The sequence below is a fragment of the Crocuta crocuta genome, unplaced genomic scaffold (assembly GCF_008692635.1).
Source record: "Crocuta crocuta isolate KB4526 unplaced genomic scaffold, BGI_CrCroc_1.0 scaffold144, whole genome shotgun sequence".
NCBI classification, from domain to species: Eukaryota; Metazoa; Chordata; class Mammalia; order Carnivora; family Hyaenidae; genus Crocuta; species Crocuta crocuta.
The window spans coordinates 328,434-344,124 of NW_027529669.1; the positions used below are offsets into that span (position 1 = coordinate 328,434).

The 15,691-nt window shown below is 50.8% G+C and overlaps 1 protein-coding gene and 1 long non-coding RNA gene across 2 annotated transcripts; one reads left to right on the forward strand and one right to left on the reverse strand.

Annotated features, from left to right (window-relative positions):
* Positions 1-2,487: 2,487 nt before the first annotated feature.
* LOC144230544 (uncharacterized) lies at positions 2,488-6,945 on the reverse strand. The gene is made up of 2 exons (XR_013334786.1): positions 6,339-6,945; positions 2,488-3,132 (listed from the first exon to the last, which is right to left on the reverse strand). It is a non-coding gene; the product is annotated as an uncharacterized LOC144230544 (long non-coding RNA).
* CCDC182 (coiled-coil domain containing 182) lies at positions 5,486-6,285 on the forward strand. Its single transcript, XM_077762834.1, has one exon. It carries the CDS (start codon positions 5,539-5,541, stop codon positions 5,998-6,000), a length of 462 nt encoding a protein of 153 aa, XP_077618960.1. The 5' UTR covers positions 5,486-5,538; the 3' UTR covers positions 6,001-6,285.
* Positions 6,946-15,691: the final 8,746 nt, after the last annotated feature.

The following is a 15,691-nucleotide window of genomic DNA, read 5'->3' on the forward strand; positions in this document are numbered from 1 at the left end:
CGCTCGCCCCCGGGGGGGGGGGGGGGGGCTCTCTCTCCAGGAGGCCCTCCCCAGCAGAGCTCTGCGCCCCGGCGGAGCGGTGGAAGGTGCGAGGCAGGCGCTACAGCACCCCAGCACGCTTCGGGAGCCTTCCTGGAGCAGGCCTCCGCCTCCGGGGCTGGAGAGGGGCCAGCTCCCCCGCCCCGGGTCCTGGGGTGGGGGTGTGGGGTGTGCATTTCTCCTGTCCAAGGACCCCTCCTGTGTCTTCAGATCCACTCCCACCAAGATGTTTTACATATTTTAATTAAAGTGCCGCCCGGGCTGGCAGGTCCTCTGATAGATGGCTCCGATCCGAGTTGCAGGGCTGTGGTGGTGTGAAACACGGCGTCCGACTAGGCGCTCCTGCCCTAGAGAATGCTTCTGGCTCCCACGCCTGGAGGCGGGTTCCCTCCGTTGCAGGAGGAGAGCGGAGCCAGCAGGTGCCTCCAGGGGTGGCCGAGGCGGGGCTCGGGGACGGAGAGGGTTCGGGTGGGAAATGCCGTGGACAGCGTCAGAGGGCCAGCTGGCCGGTGGGCTGTGGGCGAGTCCGGCCCTTGCAGACCCACAGCCCCGTGGACACTCCTTATCAGTGTCAAATTATGACAAATGGCGATGGGTAACAGTTGCTGGGTGGCAGCTGCCGCGGCTCAGAGGGAAGCAGGTATTTTTAGCACTGCGCCTGGGCTCTGGCTCCAGGTTAATTAATCATGGGGAACAGCCCTGAGTTTGGTTCTTGATCCTGGTCCCCACCCCCCATCTCAGCTTTGCCCCCATTCTCCAGACTGGAATACCAGCTCCCTGGGGGTGGAAGGCAAGCACAGCGCGCCCTTGATAGCCCGCAGGCTGCCTGCGGATACACTGAGGACACCACCCTGCGTGTCCCCACAGTGGCAGCCCTCCCTCCTCTTCCCTCCCCTTCTCCTCCTCATTGCGTCCACTCCCTCGGGCCTGTTAGGTTCCTCCAGCCCCTTCCTGCCTCCAAGCCTTTCCACCTGTGCTTCCATTGAGAGCATTCCCCCATCCTGTCCCACCCCACACGCCCTCCCTCGCAAAGGCCCTCCTTGTGCGCCCCGCCCCAGCTCTCTGTCACTTAGCCCTGTTTACTTCCTTCAGAGCACTTAGCACCAGCCCAAATCACCTTACTTAGTGATTGCTTCACTTTATTGTCTGTCTCCTTCCATTGAAACGCCAGTGGCTTGAGAACAGGGCTCTTCTCTACCTTATTTGCTGGTTTAGTGTACGCAGGACAGGTAGTCAGCAAATGTCCCCAGTCACGCCCGGGTGGATGGATGCGTGGAAGGCTGGCGAGGTGGATGGCTACAGGGAAGACCCTCTATGGGATTTTACGATGCCTTGTATCAAGATTATTATTCTTGGTAGGAGCACATCTGGGGAGACACTGGCTATTCAGCTGCATCTTCACTCAGGCCAGTAGCCGCCAAGAGGGGGCAGAGGCCCAGGGGATTCTGGGAAAAGAATATTCTGAATAGCACCAACTGCCGTTCTCTCTGCTGTAGAGATGTCCAACCACATGCTCTTTAGTATTTGTGAGAGATTGCTCTAATTCTGTTATGGTTTTTTTTCTTCAATTATTTTCTTGGGGTGGGGAGAAAGACACCAGTTTTCAGGAACTCCTAGAAGACTGTTTCCCCATTCCACCTGAAAGCTGACATTAGTAGTTCATTTGGGGGAGTTAAGCATGGTCCTTTCTCTGTTTTTCAGAAAATGTTTTTAAATAATTTTTTAGTGTTTATTTTTGAGAGAGAGAGACGGAAGAGAGTGCCAGCAGGGGACGGGCAGAGAGAGAGGGAGACACAGAATCCAAAGCAGGCCCCAGGCTCTAAGCTGTCAGCACAGAGCCCGAGATGGGGCCCAAACTCACGAGCCCTGAGATCATGAGCTGAGCCGAAGTCGGATGCTTAACCGACTGAGCTCCCTAGGCGCCCCTCCCTGTTTTCTCTTCAAATATCAGTATTTTCTGTGGTGGCCTACCCTCCCCATCGCGCTGGGGAGCAGAACCTCAGCGTGCTCCTTGTATGGGGACACCTGGGTCCAGGCCCAGCTCCCACCCAGGAGGGGGCCGTGATTGGCTTGAGCCATCTGCAGGCACCCCACCCCCCAGCCAATGCTTGGGTTAGAAGCAGGGCTGTGGATGTGACCCTCACTGATGACTACTGGGACGTGGGGACATTCGCCTCACCTTGAAAGGCGTCCATGAAGGAGCGCACCTGTGTCGTGTCCCTTTTCCTGGTCTCCAAAAGGATCGACGTTTAGGGGCATCTGGGTGGCTCAGTCAGTCGAACGGCCAACTCTTGATTTTGGCGCAGTTCATGATCTCACGGTTCATGAGTTCGAGCCCCTCGTAGGACTCTGCGTTGACAGTGAAGAACCTGCTTTGGATTCTCTCTCTCTGTCTCTCCTCTGCTTCTGCTCATGTGCACTCTTTCTCAAAATAAATAAACATAAAAAGCAAAGAAAATTGAGTTTATTTCACACACACAGGCAGAGGCATGGGTGGGGACACCTGGCAGAGGCTGGGGAGGGCCCATGATCCATGCGGTGTCCGCTCTCAAGAAGCAGGCAGGGCCCAGCACGAACGTGCTCTGATCCAGCAGCGCCTGCTCCTGAGCCCCTACCCCTTCGGGCTGTCTGACTCTCAGCGGACGGGCCTCTGTGGGGTTGATACCCCGCCCGCCTGTCCTCTGTTATTCTGAGACTCGGGAGCCTGTGAACTGCAACAGACCAGGGGCAGGGAAACCCTCCTGACAGTGGTCCAGAAATGCCTTCCAGGAGTTGCTAGACTCCCTTGCCCTTGAAGGGAGCAGACAGATTTGCCTTCCTTTCCTCTGACTGGAAGGAAACTCGTGAGGAAGGCACAGGCCTGGATGATAGACCTTCGGGGAGAACATTCAGAGCATGTCCCTGCTGAGGATGCTCCGAAGATTCAGGAGGCCACCAAGCCTGGGGTCTTCGTTCATCCTTAACCTCGGCTGAGTTTCTGAGGCAATGAACCGAAAGCTCACTATAAAGCACCAGGGAAATTGAGAAATTGCCATTTCTTCTTAACTTTTGCTACTTTTCCTTCATAGTTCTGGTTACAACTGCCATCATTCCCTGTGGGAGACAAAGATAAAGAGGCAGAGAATCAAAATCAGAAAGAGAGAGAGAGAGAGATAAACAGAAAAAAGAAAACACTAAAAAAAGATAAAGCCTGGAAGACAGACACATGTTCTTCCTTTTTTTCTGGTTCCAGAAAATATGCATTGAGAACATACTACGTGCCTGACCTGTGCACACACGCCTAATGAATACACCACAAGAGCCGGGCCTGTTTTTTTCTCCCCAGCCCCCATCTGGATTCTGGGTAGGGGAGTAAAAAAAGCATGCTGTTTCCGTACAGGCCAGCAGGTGCCGCCATGTCAGAGGGAAAGCTAGGGGAGTCAGGGATTCCAAGGCCACCTCTGAGCATAAATTCTATTTCATCTAGTTTTCTGAGTGCCATTATGTGCAGGGCACCAGGCGGGACATTTGAGGATGTGTAGGATGAGAAATGCATGCTCCCCGAACTCATGGAATTTACTGTGCCATTGGAGGCTGGAAGGACAAGGTCCTAGGTCACAAAAGAAGGGAGAAGGTGGTAAATGCCTCCGGACTGGCTCAAAGGAAAGGGCTGTGTGCATCTTAGAACCAGAGGCTGCAGAGAAGCACCTTCTCACACTATACCAGAGGGAACAGGCTCAGAGAAGGGAGGTAGGTGATTGCCCTGTGGCCACACAGCAATTTCAGACTCTGATCTCCTGACTCCTAACAATACAGTGCTCTTTTCAACCAGATATTCTGTCTCAATAATTGTAGCTGCTGTGCTATCTTGAAATTCAAAATTCTACCTTAGTTTAGCCATAAACCTCCCTGCAAAAGGCCCTCTCTGACACCTGCTGCGCTACCTTGAGATTCAAAGTTCTACCTTAGGTTAGCCATAAACCTCCCTGCAAAACGCCCTCTCTGACACCTACGTCTTGGGCAGCTGCCCTCAACATGGGTGCCATGGTGCTCACGAGAGCTGACTGTGTGCGTCTCTACCCAGAGAGATCATGTTGGTAGCTTGAAACGCGCCATCGTGGGAGTAGTTACACCCTGGAAATCGGCAACAGCTGTAATCAGAGCCTCCCCTCTGCTACCCCTCCGCCCAGGTTGCTGCACACCACCGACGTGTATCCCTACTTTATAGGTAAGAAAAATGAGGCTCAGGGAAGTGAGGTCATCTGCCAAAGAGACACAGCTTATAGGTGATGGCCCACCAGAGGTCTGGCGGGTTCTAGGGTGCTCAGAGATGGTAAAGTCAAGAGAACCCAGAGCCACCTGGATGCAGAGGGGTCTAGTCTGATCCCTGGTTTCTCATGAGGGTGCTACCCCAGGGTGGTGTCATTCATTAATATGATGGCAACATCAAGCTTTGGACAGATTCGATTTGAGGCACACTGTTGGAGACACGATGTGGAGGCCAGGAGAGAAGTCTGGAAAGACATTAAGATACACAGGATAGAGGTCTGTTCTTGACCAAACCGATAGAGGCTAGCTACAAACATTTTCCTTTCTTATAGGATTCGGATAAGAAGTGGCCGACTCTCCCTTCTGTATGTTTTTTTCTCATCTGTGTCGACGTTTCAGGCGTGATCTGGCAGGGCAGGGAGTGGGGCACCTCACACCCTCGCTCACACTTGTTCCCTGGGAAGCACTCGATAAGCACTTGTCGAATAAATGAATGAGTGACCTGATTTCACCCCGCACATAACTGAATCAGCACTGCTGAGGACCACACATCAAAACTTCTTAAGTACATGCCTCACAACTTTTCAGATTATCTAGCATTCTGGCATCGTTATCAGAGTATGGATTTGGAATCAGAAGTTACTTTTTTTTCCCTTTTTTTAAAGCATTTTAGAGGTAGAAGTGGGCATATTTCTTACAAGTGTCCTTCTGGAATTTACTGTGCCATCGGGACCTGGAAGGACAAGATCCTAGGTCAGAAAAAGAGGGTGAAGGTAATAAGTGCCTCAGGAGAGGTTTAAAAGAAGGGCTGTGTAGATCTGAGGACCTCGGAGATGTCAGAGAAACCGGTTTCCCTGCAAGGTGTGGGACGGAGAGAACGCATACCTGGCAGCCAGTGGGCCTGGCCTGGCTCTGGCCCGTTTACTGCCCGGCTCTGGGACTCGGTATGTCCCTCGGATTCAAGGAGAGCTCAAGGTCAGGTTTTGGAAGGGCGACTGAAGAGTTAATGTAACAGGAAGCCACTCTGGATAAGTGAGCAGACAAAGCCCTGGATAACCAACCAAGGAGGCCACAATATGCAAATGAGTGGATTGCGGCTCCCCTCCTGATTGGCTGGAGGGGCCCCGACGTCACAACGCTTGGGGTTTCTCCACTCCAAATGATCGTGTCTCTAGCCGCCCCCTCCCCCCCAAATTTCCCTGACCGGACTGGTCTCTTAGCTCCCTCTTTGTCCACACGGGAAGAGAGACTATGGAACCACTGTATCAGGCTGGGTCCATCCTCATGAAGGTGAACACCTTACAAGGGAAGAAGATGGTGGAGAGTGGCCTCCAGTCCGGAGACTTTTCCCTCCCTCAGTCGTGGCCTTCCTGCTTCCCGCCGCCAGCTGACCTGGAGGTCCTGCAGCAGAAGGTGGCCGGGGTGCACCGGGAGCTGGAGGACTTTAAGAAGGAGGCGCTGCGGGCCATCCATGACCTGGAGGACGCCTTCTGCGAGATGAACGGGGCGCTGGCGAAGCAGGAGGAGCAGGCGGCCCGCGTGAAGCAGCGGCTCCGGGAGGAGGAGGACCGCGGCGTCGTGCGGAATAAGGTCCTCACCTTCCTGCTGCCGCGCGAGAAGCAGCTGCGGGAGCACTGCAAGCGGCTGGAGCGCATGCTGCTGGGCGGCGAGCGCGACGCGCGGGGCCTCCCCAAGAAGATCCAGGCAAACTGACGCCCCCTTGCGGCGGAGCAGCCAAGTAGATTTTTTTTTTTTTTTAATGGAAGGATCAATCCTAAGTCCCTATCCATTTGCTACCCTTTGCCCATTCCCATTGCTTTCCTTCTACCTCAATAACACCTTGCTGAGAGGCGAAAAGACCCCATATGTTCTTTAGGTGAAGCTCCCCCTTGCCCAGCATCATCCCAGAAGGAGGCACCCCAATCCTTACTTAGTCTTTCAGACACCCGTAACTTTCACCGTTAACTGTTTCCTGTTTGTAATGGTAATATTGCTCAAATGTATAACATGTTTTTTAAATCTTCTTAAACTGATGTGTTGAACAGATTTACCTTTCTTTTAACGACTCAAGGCTCTCGTGGTCGTTACTTGCTGCGTGGTCTGCTGAGAGGGGTCCATCATTCTCCCGTGCCCTGAGCGGCCTCCGATTACTTTTGTAGGTCTCATCCTCGCCCAGTGGGCTTTTCTGCCCGCTTTCCTTGTTAGACTGTCACATCTCACTTCCCTTTGCTGCCTGGGCCCACCTGTGCTTCCTCGGCTCTTATTAGTCTGCCACCGTCTGGCCAATCAGATTGATAGAACATGTTAGGGCTCAAATGGGCGGGGTCCTCAGGGGTTAGTGCGCAGACTCACTAAGACGTGCTAAGGCTCGACACCCACCAGGTGGTTATAAAGCAGCGCAGCTGATTTTTATGTTTGACCCACGGAGCAGGAATTGTTCGGTGCCCAGAAGTGTATCAGGCCATGTACACACGCCATCCCACCTACTTCTGCAGGAAACAAGTGTCACTTCCCCACTGCGCACAGGCAGAGGCAGATCTCAGGAAGGGGAGTCCTTCACCCAAGGTCTCCATGGCAGCAACGGGCAGGACTAGAGTTCAAACCCTGTTGTCTGTGTGCATTCATCATCCTGCTGCCCCTTGGGAACCACATCAGGCTCTTCATGAACCTGTTCTGGAGGATCAAGATTGTCACAGAGGTTACTTGGGGGTCCCGTAGCTGTCACCGTGCCTTTTATTTCCAATGAGGCCGTTTTCAGTGAGTCACATAGGTTCTCTCTGTTTCCCCTCCCCACCCCCCAAATGCTGTCATGCAATGGGGATTCTCCCTTACTCTGCGGAAGCCAGGTACCTGTTTGTAGTGGGTGCCCAGGGTCAGCACCCGAGCAGAGCCAGGCCACCGTCCTCCCCGTCTGAGGCCCCGGCTGCCCTCCTGTGTCATAAAACCTCTCCCAACAAGATTTGAACATCTGCAACCCCCGCGGCTGAACTTCACAGAAGGACCCTGTGGTCCGCTAATTACCATATCTATCCATCACCATCCACCCTGGAGGGCGGCACCCCTGTTTTAGCTTCAGGCCGGTTCTACCTTGGAAGATTTGGCTGAAGTAATAATAATGTAAATACTAGCAACATAATTACTACTACTACTAGCTTACTTATCAAGTAGTATTAATACTGCTACTACTAGCTTACAGTTATCAAGAATATGATGTATTCCAGGCACCAGGCTGGGCGCTGTGAAGACAGGTACTACCTATAACCTTCACTTTGGGATTCTGAAGAAACCAAAGCTCAGAGAGAAGTAGCCTAAGGTCACACAGCTGATTAGTGGCAGAGCTGAGATTTGAGCCTGGGAACATCTTACTTCAGAGGCTGTGCTCATTAAAAAAACTTAAAAAAAAATCTATTTATTTTTGAGATTGAGCACGAGGGGGAGAGGGGCAGAGAGAGAGAGGGAGACACAGAATCCGAAGCAGGCTCCAGGCTTTGAGCTGTCAGCACAGAGCCTGACACGGGGCTTGAACTCATGAACTGTGAGATCATGACCTAAACTGAAGTCAGATGCTTAACTGACTGAGTCACCCAGGCACCCCTATACAGATTTTTAAAAAATGTTTATTCATTTTTGAGAGAGAGAGAGAGAGAGACAGAGACAGAGACAGAGACAGAGGAGCAAAGAGAGGAGACACAGAATCTGAAGCAGGTTCCAGGCTCTGAGCTGTCAGCACAGAGCCGGATGTGGGGCTGGAACCCACGAACTGTGAGATCATGACCTGAGCTGAAGTTGGACACTTAATCAACTGAGCGACCCAGGTGCCCCAAGGCTGTGCTCGTTTTAGCCAATTTGTAGTGTATTGGGAACTTTATCTGCTAAGTACTTGCTTCTTGAGTAGGTGAAATGGGCACACTCAAATAGTGAGGTGAGCTCTGTTCTGTGTGTGGGGCGATTCCTAGGCCTTTAAACCTTGTGGGGGATGCCTGTGTGTGTGTGTGTGTGTGTGTGTGTGTGTGTGTGTGTGTGTGTGTGTGTACAAATGTATCTGAGAAGAAATTGGCCAAATATAAGAAGAGGTTTAAAAAATCAACTGCTGGAGTGCCCAGCTGGCTCAGTCACTAGAGCATGTGGCTCTTGATCTCCGGGTCATGAGTTCAAGCCCCACATTAGGCGTAGAACTCACTTNGGGGTGTGTGTGTGTGTGTGTGTGTGTGTGTGTACAAATGTATCTGAGAAGAAATTGGCCAAATATAAGAAGAGGTTTAAAAAATCAACTGCTGGAGTGCCCAGCTGGCTCAGTCACTAGAGCATGTGGCTCTTGATCTCCGGGTCATGAGTTCAAGCCCCACATTAGGCGTAGAACTCACTTAAAAAAAATCTACTGCTTTGTACAAGAAAACTTGCTCTGATACTAACTCATGTGGAAGGGGCGCCTGGGTGGCTCAGTGGGTTGAGCGTCTGACTTCGGCTCAGGTCATGATCTCACGGTTTGTTGGTTTGAGCCCTGCATCCGGCTCTGTGCTGACAGCTAGCTCAGAGCCTGGAGCCTGTTTCGGATTCTGTATCTCCCTCTCTCTATGACCCTCCCCTGCTCATGCTGTCTCTCACTCTCTCAGAAATAAATAAAACATTTAAAAAAATTTAAAAAAAGAAAAGGATTTGCACCTAACTGCAGGTTCAATGTGTAAATATGGCCGCTCAGAAATGACGGTGTTCGTGGGAATTCTGAGAAGAGATGGGCAGGTGCTGGCCTTTGATGGTGCCCCCGAGTCCACACCTGGAAGGCTCTGTGCTTAGTTCCGGCCAGCACTTTTTAGGGGGTCCTGGGCAGCCTGTAGTGTGCCCAGAGGATGGGGGCAAGCCAGGGAATCTCGAGGAGGGGCCACGATAAAGGGCCTGGGGACCAGGTGGCAGATGTTTGAGAGGGACCTGATCATGATGTTCCAAACACTGTGTGTGGGGCTTGTGGGAGCTAATAAAGGTCACCCCTCTTTTCCCTGTCTCCATCAGGAACCAGTTGAGGGACTGACACAGGAGCAAGGGCAAATGGCGACAGAATCACTCTGATCACTTTTATTACTGATCAAGCTGCCGGGGAAAGTGGCTTGGGGTCTGTGAGCCACGTGGGCTTGCTGAGACCTCATCCCTGAACATGATGCTGCCTCCAGACACAGGGGCTGGGAGTGGCCGACAGCTGCTTCTGTGTGTCACTGTGTGACCTTTCCATGGAGGGACAGCTGGTGACAGAGAGGGAGGGCGGGGCCGTCCAAACCCACCAATCGGAAAGTCTCTGCTTTTCCTGGGGAGAGGAGGCAGGGAGGGGAAGAGCCCAGGAAGGCTGCTTGAGTGGTAGTCCTTCGATAATGAGAGAGGATCAGGGAGTAAGGGTNGGTACGAGAAGGGTTAGAATGGAGAGTTCCCTGGGACAGGACTAGCCACCAGGGAAAGATTAGCCGGAAGCTCACTGGTTTCAGTCCCACGTAAGAAAAAACCCACATTGGGTGCTGTCTGTGTGCCTGTGCAGGAAAGGGGGTCTGAGCAGGTGCAGAACGTTTGCGTCTCTCATGTTAAAAGAAAGGTCTGGCCCCTGCCTGGCTCCTGGGAGATAACCTCTCAATCCTTGCAATATGCTGTCTGATAAGACTGTCTTTGTTTACCTGGGGCCTTGGGCCAAGCCAGACAGTTCATGCTAACAAGATGATTCACATGGCGGGAACCCTGGGCCAGGCTGTATCAGCTTGACCTCTGGAGGGGCTAGAGACTGAGTAAGGTCAGCCATGGAGATGCTCCAGGCCAGGTGATAAACCACCAGTAAAGAGCCTGGACACCAAGCTTTGGGTGAGCCTCTTGGCTGACGGTAGTTCATACGAGTTGTCACACGTTGCTGCTGGAACACATAAGCCTTGTCCCTACAGCCCCACTGGGTGGAGACAACTGGTAGTTTATGCCTGGTCTCTCCTGGACCCTGTGCTGTGCTCCTTTTACCTCTGCTGGGCTTTAATTGCATCCAGTAGTTGTAATAAACTGCAATCGTGTGTATAACAGCTTTCTTGCTCTTCGAGTAGTTCTAGCGAATCACCGAACTTGAAGGCGGTCTCAGGGACCCATCACACCGGGTCAGATGCACTTGATGTTTCATCCACAATAACCTTGCAATCTAGGCGCTATGATCCCCTTGGCAGATGAAGAAACTGAGGCATAGAAAGGTTACGTAACTGGTCTAGGATCTAGAGGACTCTAGGGTTCCCTCTTTTGACCACCATTTCACACCAAAGGAAGGGACTTGCAGTAATGGGCTGACCCCCTTTGCTGGAAGGTCCCATGGGGGCGGCCCCAAGGCCCTCCAGCGGCAAGAAGATGAGTCCTCCTGCAGTGATGAGGAGGAGGCAGGAGGCTGGTGAGTTTCCTGTGTTGGCAAGCTCAGGGGCACATGTGTCCCGCTTGGGTTAGACAGGCATCCTGCCTGGAGACAGGGTGAAAGCCTCAGTGCCCTCTCCCGGTTTTCTCTGCTCTGGGGTTTCAAGCTTGCTTCTCCTCTATTTCAGCTACGAGCCACGGGATGCCCATTATGCTGACTTCTTTGAGGAGCCTATTTTTTCCCATGTAACAAGACATCTGAAGCAGATGATCAGTTTGGTAACTCGACAATGACAGGTCTGAGTTGGTATCTCTGTATCCTCTTTTCCCCCTTCCGCACCACCCACCCCTAGTCCATGGTCACATGATGGCTGCAGGAGTCCCAGAATTGTGTCAGCGCTCAATGACTTCCAACCCAGGAAAGAAGTGGCAGAGCTCTTCTTGCAAGCCTCCTGCTTATAAGAGAGGAAACCCTTTTGCAGAATCCACCCCACCCCCCAGCCAGTTTTCTTTGCCATTTCTTTGGCCAGAGCTGGGTCCTTCGCCTGTCCTAAACCAAGTGTGGACAAGAAGCAAGAAGCAAGCAGTTGTCACAACTCAGCCCCTGGGGCTGGGCGCCTCAGTTACCCAAGATCTGAGTTTCCATCAGAGGTGGGGGTGCTGTGGGATGGTAACCAACCCCACCTGCCCCCACCTCAGTCTTCCCTTCTCTGCTTATTAGATACCGAGGATCAGGAAGAAGAGTGCTCTGGGAATGGCATGGCTGTCACATGGTGGGGGAAGCATGGCTTTAGGTCTAGGGACTGAGGACATGGACCGCATGGAGGTGTGGAGCGACACTTCAATGCTGGGCACTCAAATCCACTGCCTTCGCTTGCTCTGCCCTTTGCTTACCCCCTACCCAGGCTTCATGCTTGAAGCCAGAGGCTTGAGATGACCCAAGGGTGTCAGGGAGACTTTGCATTCCTCAGTCCCTAAAGTAGGCAGCCACTCTTAGAGATGTAACCCACACGTCACTGTCTGGGGTGACTGGCCCTTATTTAACTGGAACTGGCTCTGAAAACTGGAAGTCCCATAAGCCAGGAACCCTGTTCATCCTGGGAAAATCGGAATGCTTGGCCAGCTTGGGTTAGACAGAGACCGTGTGGGGCTGGTCCGGGTGAGGCTGCGGGTATGGCCGGTCACAGGAGGCTGGCCAGGAAACAAGGGAAGGCAGTGGCCGTCTCTGGCTGGTCGGTGCATCTTTGCTGTCCTTTGTAACCACAGGAGGCAGGAGGGGCTTATCTTTGACTTCATCTCTTCCCCACTGTCAGACCTCAAGTTGGTAAGGAGATTCGCGAGCTAGGCCTTGTCTGAGCAACTTTTGAGGTCTTTGTGTGGACGGTTGGGATTCCTGATTAGGTCACATGTCACTGCTGAGACCCTAGTCCCGAGCGCAGGAGAGCCGGACGCATGGCTAGTGTGTCGCATGGCGGGGGTGGAGGTGAGGTATGAACCTCAGCTGGCACAGCTTCAGTCTTTTCTACTTACCTGACAACTAGGACCAGGACGAAGAGAACTCTGAGGAACAGAGGGCTGGGCAGAACCGGGGGCTGTGGGTGGGCAGCAAAGGCTTGTGTCTGGGCTCAGACTTCATGCCATGCGCAGGACGTGGCCTCCTGATTGGATCCAATCATTTAGGAATTCCTGGAGTGCTAAGAGCAGCGAGCCATAGGGGGCATCCTTCTGCCTGCTCGATGCTCATCAGGTGTGGATCTTTCCTTGTCTGGCTGCATCTCAACATGTTGGACATAGTGTTTTCATGTGACCCTGCAATTCTACTGTGAGGTATGTACCCAGGAGAAATGAACACGTATGTTCACGCAGGACATATATGAATATTCGTAGTATTAGTCATAAGAGCCCTAATGTGGAACAGCCCAAGTGTCTATGAATGGATGAATAAAATGTGGTATATCCAGTGGCCGGAATATTATTTGGCAGTAAAAAAGGTATGACCTACTAATCATGTTACAATATTGTGTGAGGTGAAGGAAGCTCTATGTTGTTTGATAGCATTTATGTGAAAGGTCTGCTATGGGCAAATGTATAGAGACAGAAGGCAGATCAGTGGGTGCCCAGAGATGATGGAGTGGGGGTGTGGGAAAGTGACTGCTGATGGGTGTGACATCATTATGCACTTTAATAGGTGAACTGTATAGCATGAGAGTTTTATCACAATAAGGCTGTCTAAAAAATAAAGTGGAGGGGCACCTGGGTGGCTCCGTTGGTTAAGCACCCGACTTTGGCTCAGGTCATGAACTCACAGTTCGTGAGTTCTAGAAGCAGGGGCTAGAACTGACAGTGCAGAGCCTGTGTGGGATTCTCTCTCCCTGCCTTCTCCTTTTTCTGCCCCTCACTCACTCATGCCTTCTCTGTCTTAAAAATAAATTTAGCAATCCCTATCAAAGTAACACCAGCATTCTTCACAGAGCTATAACGAACAATCCTATAATTTGTATGGAACCAGAAAGGACCCCGAATAGCCAAAGCAATCCTGAAAAAGGAAACGAACACTGGAAGCATTTCAATCCCGGACTTCAAGCTGTATGACAGAACTGTAAGCATCAAGACAGTATGGTATTGGCATGAGAACAGACATACAGATGAGTGGAACAGAATAGAGAAACCAGAAATGGACCCACAAACGTGTAGCCAATTCATCTTTGACAAAGCAGGGAAGAATGTCTAATTGAAAAAAGACAGTCTCTTTACCAAATGGTGCTGGGAAATCTGGACAGAGACATGCAGAAGAATGAACCTGGACCACTTTCTTACACCATACACAAAAATAAACTCAAAATGGATAAACGACCTAAACGTAAGACAGGAAGCCATCAAGATCGTAGAGGAGGAAACAGGCAACAACCTCTTTGACCTTGGCCACAGCAACATTTTACTCAACACGTCTCTGGAGGCAAAGGAAACAAAAGCAAAAATGAACTATTGGGACCTCATCAAGATAAATAGCTTCTGTACAGCAAAGGAAACAATCAGCAAAACTAAAAAACAACCAGCAGAATGAGAGAAGATATTTGCAAATGACATATCAGATAAAGGGATAGTCTGCAACATCTGTAAAGAACTTATCAAACTCAACACCCAAAGAACAAATAATCCAGTGAAGAAATAGGCAAATGATATGAATAGACAATGTTCCAAAGAAGACATCCAGATGGCTAACAGACACATGAAAAGATGCTCAACATCACTCATCACCAGGGAAATACAAATTAAAACCACAATGAGATACCACCTCACACCCGTCAGAATGGCTAACATTAACAACTCAGGCAACAACAGATGTTGGCGAGGATGGGGAGAAAGAAGATCTCTTTTGCACTTCTGGTAGGAATGCAAACTGGTGCAGCCACTCTGGAAAACAGTACGGAGATTCCTCAAAAAATTAAAAATAGAACTACCCTACGATCCAGCGATTGCACTACTAGGTATTTATCCAAGGGATACAGGAGTGCTGCTTCAAAAGGGCACAGGCACCTCAATGTTTATAGCAGTGCTTTCCAAAGAGTCCAGATGTCCACTGACTGATGAATGGATAAAGAAGATGTGGTGTATATACACAGTGGAATATTACTTGGCAATCAAAAGAATGAAATCTTGCCATTTGCCACAATGTGGATGGAACTAGAGTGTATTACGCTAAGTGAAATAAGCCAGTCAGAGAAAGACAAATATATGATTTCCAGTCATATGTAGAATTTAAGATACAAAACAGATGAACAAAGGGAAGAGAAGCAAAAATAATCTAAAAGCAGAAAGAGAGACAAATCATCAGAGATTTTTCAATACAGTGAACAAACCGAGGGTTGCTGGTGGGATGTTGGGGGGGGGAAGAGTTAAAGGGGTGATGGGCATTAAGGAGGACACTTGTGGGATGATCACTGGGTGTTATATGTAAGTGACGAATCATTAAGTCCTTTCTAAAAAATAATTTTGAGAGAGAGAGGGAGTGAGAGAGGGGGAGAGACAGAGAGAGACAGAGCATGAGCGGGGGAGGGGCAGAGAGGGAGACACACAATCCAGAGCAGACTCCAGGCTCTGAGCTGTCAGCACAGAGCCGGACGCAGGGCTCAAACCCACGAACAGATGCTACGATTGTACAATTCAAATCCCCTTTAATATTGAGAGACACAAATCAAGAGTGGGATTATTTTCAATTGTTTTTACTTTATAGACATTCTGGAGTCACATCGGCTCCAGAATTTACTTGGATTGCATATGTAAAAAGTGCCTGACTCAGAGACTGGCACATAACAGGTGTATCACAAATGATAACTGAATCAAAACTGCAAGTAACAGGGCACCTGGGTGGCTCAGTCGGTTGATCATCTGATTTCAGCTGGGGTCATGATCTCATGGTTTGTGAGTTTGAATCCTGCATCAGGCATAGAGCCCTCTTCAGATCCTCTGTCCCCTCCCCCCACCTCTCCCTTGTTCACGCTCTCTGTCTCCCTCTCAAAAATAAACAAACATTAAAAAATTAAAAGAAAAAATATCTGCAAGTAAGGCACAACATATTTTGATCAATGACCTTGATTGACCTTCACCATTGCCAAGAAATCTCAGGAGCGTGACAGTATGTATGTGTAAGACATTCTTTTGTGCCCAACCGCGTGCTTGACGTCCTCTCCAGGGACATAGGAGATGGAAACGCTAGATGGAGATGAAGCTCACCTCTCCCTTCCAGCCCGGAAGACACCCTTGATGGGGAAAGACAGCATCAAGATGCTCAAGCTGTGTACAGCTGTCACGTGACTGGGAGCCAGTAAAGAAGTCTCATTTAGATGTCTTGTCTCTGGCATGTCTTGTCTCCAAAAGGCTTCACTCTGGTGAGATCTGGTTGACCTCTTGCGCATATCACCCTCCTCTTCACTTCCTTTCTACAGCAGGAAAGGGTACTAGACAGACATTCCAGCTCAATAGCAGCCCTGCTTCAGTTTCTGTATGGCATAGGGATGTGACTTCGCCCCTGCAGCGCTGTCCCATAGCG

Excerpts from the sequence above, each read along its gene's own strand:
- CCDC182 (XM_077762834.1), top strand. The coding sequence starts at position 5,539 with ATGGAACCACTGTATCAGGCTGGGTCCATCCTCATGAAGGTGAACACC.